Genomic DNA, 6,000 nt, shown 5'->3' on the forward strand with positions numbered 1-6,000 from the left:
GAGTTTAAAAGCACAATAACTGAAATGGAAAACTCACTAGAAGGGCTCAAGAGCCAAGCTAAGTGGGCAGAAGAAAGTCAGTAAACTTGAAACAGGTCAATTGAGATAATCCAGTCTGAGAAACATCACAAAGGAAGAATGAAGAAAAGTGAAGAGAGCCACAGAGGCCTGTGAGATAGCACTAAGCATGCAAATACTGGGAGTCTAAGAAGAAAGAAAAGCAGCAGAAAGAATATTTGAAGAAATAATGGCCCCAAACTTTCCATAGTTGGTGAAAAACATGCATCTACACATCCAAGAAGCTCAGCAAACTCCAAATAGAATAAATTCAGAGACCACACCCAAGGGCATCAGTCAAGCTGCCAACAGAGAATCTTGAAAGCAGCGAGGACAGCAACTCATCACACACAAGGGACCTTGGTAACAGTGACAGCTAATCTCTCACCAGAACTATAGAGGTCAAAGGCAGCAGGAACACATAGTCAAAGTACTGAAAGAGAGAGAATGTCAAATAAGGATCCTACATCCAGCAAAACCATCCTTTCAAAAATGAAGGCGAAAGTAAATTATTCTCAGGTTTAGAAAAAGAAAAAAAAAAAAACCTGAGACAATTCATTGCTGCCAGACCTACTTTACAAGAAACACAGAAGGAAACCATTCAGGCTGAAATAAAAGGGTAAGAGCACAAAGGAGAAGACTCAAAATTTGGAATTAAAGAAGGGACATTACTACCAACTTCACAGCAATGAACAAGAATACAGGGGCTACTGTGAATAACTGCCCACAAACTAGACAACCAGTTTGAAATGCACAAATTCTGAGAAAGACACAAGCTACCAAAACTGACTGGAGAAGAAATGTATAATTTGAATAGTTCTAACAAGTAAACAGACTGAATTAATAATTTTAAAACTTCCCACAAAGAAAAGCCCAGACCTAAAAGGTACTACTGTTGAACTTTACCAAACATTTAAAGAAGGATTATCAGCAATCTTTATAAACTCTTCCCCAAAAACGTATTAGGAGGGAAGACTTCCCAACTTCATTCTCTGAGGCAAGTATTTTATCTGTTAACAAAGCAGACAAAAACATCACCACAAACAAAAAAAAGTACAGACCTTTACAAGTGAAAACTCAACAAAATCCTCAACAAATATACTAGCAAAACAAATCCCACAACATGTAAAAAGAATCATACAGCATGAACAAGCTGGATTTATCCCAGCAATACAAGGTTGGTTTAACATCCACAAATCAAGGCATTACACCATTATCAAAAAAATAAAGGTAAAACCCACCTGATTGCATCAACAGGTGCAAAAAAAGCATCTGGCAAAACCCAACACCCTTTCATGAGAAAAGCTGAAATGTTTTTATGAACAAATCATAAATAGAAGGGAACTTCCACAACTTGATAAAGGTCATCTAAGAAAAATCCACAGCTAACATCAGACTTAATGGTGAAAGACTGAATGTTTCCCCCTAAGAGCAGGAAAAAAGACAAGGATGTCTACCCTCATCACTTCTACTGAATAATGTACTGGAGATTCTAGCCAGAGCAATTAGGCAAAAATAAATAAGTAAAAGACAGCCAGACTGGAAAAGAAGTAAAACTATCTTTTTCCAAATGGCATGATCACATATAAAGAAAACCTAAGGAATTTACTGAAAAACTATTAGAACTAATAAATTATTTCAACACAGTTACAGGATACAAGATCAAGATATAAAATTCAATTGCATTTCTATGCACTAGCAATGAAACTTTAAAAATGAAATCAAGAATACCATTTAAAATAGCTCCAGAAAGAATTTTTAAAATGTGTACAATGAAAACCACAAAACACCACTGAAAGAAATTACGGAAGAGCTACAAAACAACAACAAACACACAAAAAGCCATCCCATTTTCATGAATTAATATTAAGACAGCAATACTCCCCAAATTAATGTACAGGTTCAATGGAATCCCTATTTCAAAATGCCAATTGTTTCGACTGCAGAGGTTGACAAGCTGATCCAAAACTTTATAGGGAAATGCAAGTGAACAATAGTCAAATTATTCTTCAAAAAAACAAAAGTGAGGTCTATGTGGCAACTAAAATCATAAAACTCTTAGAAGAAAAGGTTCTGTGGCCTTGCCTTAGGCAGCAGTTTCTTAGCTCTGACACCAAAAATGGAAATGACAGAAGAAAAAATAGAGAAACTGGACTTTATCAAAATTTAAAACCTTTGTGCCTCAACCATCAAAAAATGGAAAAATAATGCACAGGTTGGGATAAAATATTGGCAAGGCATATATCTGATGAGGGTCTAGTATCTCGATAATAAAGAACTTTTCAGCTCAATAAAAAGACAAACATAAGCAAAGGATCTAAACAGCCGTTATTCCAAAGCAGATTTTGTGTGTGTGTGTGTGTGTGTGTGTGTGTTCAATGACCATATGAAAACATGATCAACATCAGTCATTAGGGAAATGCAAATCAAACCACAATGAGCTCTGGCCAGTGTGGCTGTTGGTTGGAGTATCGTCCTGTACACTGAAAGGTGGTGGGTTCGATTCCTGGTCAGCGCACATACTCAGGGTGTGGGTTCAATCCCCCGTTGAGGAATGTGTGGGAAGCAACTGATTGGTGTTTCTTTCTCCCCAACCCCCCACTTCTCTAAAATCAATGAAAAACATATCCTCGAGTGAGAATTAAAAAATATATATAGTGCAAAAAAAATGCACACTGAAAATCCACTTCGCATCAACTATTATAGATAAATTAAGAAGTAACAAATGCTGACAAGGACGTGGAAAAATCAAAACCCTCATACACTGTTGGTGGCTATGAAATGATGCAGCCACTTTGGAAAACAGTTGGCAGTTCCTCAAAAAGTAAAACAGAGTTGCCATTTGACCCAGCAATTCCACTCCTACTTATGTACCCAAAAGAATTCACACAAAACTTGGACACAAATATTCATAGCAGCATTGTTTACAAAAACCAAAAAAGAGGAACAAACTAAATGTCCATCATTGATAATGGATAAATAACATGTATATCCATACAATGGATTATTATTCAGCCATTTATAAGAATGAAGTACTGATACATGCTAAAAAATTATGCTGTGAAACAAGCCAGGCACAAAAGACCACATATTGTAAGGCTCCGTTTACATGAACCATCAAGAATACATAAAACAGAGAGATGGAAGTAGAGCAGCGGCTGCGGGCCTGGGACATGGAGCACATTTAGGGGTGATGAAAGCCTTTTAGAATTAGTAGTGAGGGTTACACAACTTTTCAGTATTCTAAAAACCACCGAATTGTACACTTTACAGGGGTGAATTTTATGGTATAAAAATTCTATTTATCTTTAAAAAATAGCTTTATTGAAATAGAATTCACCTGTTTAAAGTATATAATTCTATGGTTTTTACTATATTCACAAATATGTGCAACCATCATCACAGTCGATTTTAAAAACATTTTCACCACCTCCAAAAGAAACCCCATACCTGTTGGCTACCATCCCTTCTACCACCTTCCCTCCAGCCCTCAGCAACCACTAATCTGCTTGCCACCTGCACTGGTTTTCCTATTCATGTGACCGCAATCCTACAACATCTGGTCTTTCGTGAGGTTCATCTGTGCTTTTATGGCCCAATGATATTCCACTGCATGGCTACGCCAGATTTTATCTATCCATTCATCACTTGGTGGGCACTGGGTTAGCTCCACTTTTGGCTATTCCAAGTCCTGTTGCTATGAACCTTCGTGCACAGGTGTCCATGTGGACGTCTGTTTCCATCTCTCTGAGTAGAGAGCTAAGAGTAGGATTGCTGTTTGGTTGTTTGAGGAACTGACAGACTGTCTGCAAGCGGCTGCACCATTCCTGCCCCCACCACAGGGGGCTCTGTCTCTCCCCACCCGCACCCTCACTTGTTATCTGAACTGATTCCTGTGATCCCTCTAGTGGGTGCGATGCTCACATCTACAGAGCTTGCACCTTTGCTCTCTGCCAGTGTTTCCATGGCTCCCACCCACACCCGATGACGCCTGGGTGGGAGCCCCAGGGGGTAAGAGGTGCTACAGCCCAGAACATGCCAGGGCCACAGGCTGGAGGCTACATGCGACATATAAAGGGAAAGGAGAGGGAGAGAGGGCAGAGCACTCGACCTCAGAGAGCTCTGACCATTCTGGCACCCTAAGGACCAGGCCCTGAGGAGCACTAGGCACACAGCCATCTGCCCCAGGGGTGGGAGCCACGTGCACCCCACCTTCTGCACGGAGCTCCCGGGAGACTGATCAGTAAGAAAAGCTGCTACCGCGTTGGCAGGGTCTTTAAGGCTGTGCTGGACTGATCGGGAGAAAGGTGGGCGGGCACACGGCTATGACTGTGCGCACAATGTAGGACCAAGAAGTAGCCCACAGGGGCCCCCATATCACTAGGGGTGCTCCTGGTTATGATCACCAGAGCAGGGACCGGAGCTCGAGCCGACGGGGAGGAGCGATGGAGGCAGCTGGACTCCTGCTGGCCCAGCTGCTCCAGGCAGGCCTGGGACCCCCCACCCCCTTTGCTCCTGCTCAGAGCACAGACCAGGAACAGAGCACAAGTGGTCATTCTCGGAACACGTCTCCCTGGCCACTGCATTATTCCTATCTGCGCTGGAGCCCAACCACCCCTGGGCAAGAGCTGCGTTCCAACAATCAGAAGGAAAAGGAATTTCAAGCTACAAGTGCAGATTCAGTGGTTTGAGAAACAGCAAGAGGGCAAGTCAACATGAAGGAATTATTTTTACTACAGCGCGTGTTCTCCTGGGACTCATTCTTCCTGCATTTAACCTTTCATTCTTGGGGTTGGAAAGAAACACATTAAAACCCAGGCTCCAACACTGAGCAAATCCACAGCCACACCAGGCCCCAGAGCCCTCCTGAAATAACAAACTATCTTCCTGTAACTGATTGCTCTGATTTGTAACTGAACCACCCCACTCCCTTCTGCCTAAAGCATGGACTCCAAGAACCGCATAAGGAGGCGGCCTGGCCGTAAACACCACGTGTGGTTTCCGTGGGAGGCAAGCAGCACCCAGCGGCTGATGGAAACCGCTCTGGTCACAGGAACCACCCCGTGACGAGCTCCTGGCTCCGCGCCCGGCACGGGAGACGACCACAGACGGGCTTACCACACACGAAACTCTCCGGGGGCACCGAGAAGATGCTCCGGCCCTGCAGCGCTTCCGGGTGGGCGCAGGTGGCGGTCACGGAGGCCTGCAGCGTCCGGCCCAGCAGCCACGGGGGCAACCACCGGAGCTGGCAGTCACACAGGAAGCTCTCGCTGCTGATGCGGCTGCAAGAGAAACAGACACGCTCAGCGCCACAGCGACCCGTCGCCTGGTCAGCTTCTGCCGCTCGTGCAGCAGGTTGATGGGCATGGTTCCCTCCCGGTCCCTCTGCAGCCACAGGCCATCCACCTGGAGATGCTGATAAAACGCAGCTTCTGGCTGCGTAGGCCGGGTGGACCCACGACCCTGCATCTAACACGCTCTGGGTGACGCTGGGACGCGGGCCCGAGAACCACATGCACAGCACCAGCCGCGTTCAGACATGTCCTCCGACAGCCACGCTCTGCCGTGACCAGGACGCTCACGCTCCGGGCCTGAGAGCAGGGCTCCTGGTGAACAAGGGAGCCGCAGGGGGCCTGGGACCGCGATCTCCATGCTGCACCGGCTCTGCGGAGGCGCCACCTCTACGCGACGGTCCCTTGTCTGGGGCAGGGCTGCGTGTTTCCTCGGAGGCGGGCCTGCATGTCCTCCGACAGCCACGCTCTGCCGTGACCAGGACGCTCACGCTCCGGGCCTGAGAGCAGGGCTCCTGGTGAACAAGGGAGCCGCAGGGGGCCTGGGACCGCGATCTCCATGCTGCACCGGCTCTGCGGAGGCGCCACCTCTACGCGACGGTCCCTTGTCTGGGGCAGGGCTGCGTGTTTCCTCGGAGGCGGGCCTGGCCCA

The 6,000-nt window shown here is 45.9% G+C and overlaps 1 protein-coding gene across 1 annotated transcript in view; it reads right to left on the reverse strand.

The window, feature by feature from the left end:
* The window catches only part of LRIG1 (leucine-rich repeats and immunoglobulin-like domains 1), a 75,099-nt gene that overhangs the window by 8,594 nt on the left and 60,505 nt on the right, over positions 1 to 6,000 (reverse strand). The window contains exon 13 of the mRNA XM_014535240.1: positions 5,176 to 5,339. Within this exon, the coding sequence (XP_014390726.1) occupies positions 5,176 to 5,339 (164 nt within the window). The remainder of the gene's footprint in view (positions 1 to 5,175; positions 5,340 to 6,000) is intronic.

This window comes from Myotis brandtii, unplaced genomic scaffold (assembly GCF_000412655.1).
Source record: "Myotis brandtii unplaced genomic scaffold, ASM41265v1 scaffold140, whole genome shotgun sequence".
In the NCBI taxonomy this organism is placed as follows: Eukaryota; Metazoa; Chordata; class Mammalia; order Chiroptera; family Vespertilionidae; genus Myotis; species Myotis brandtii.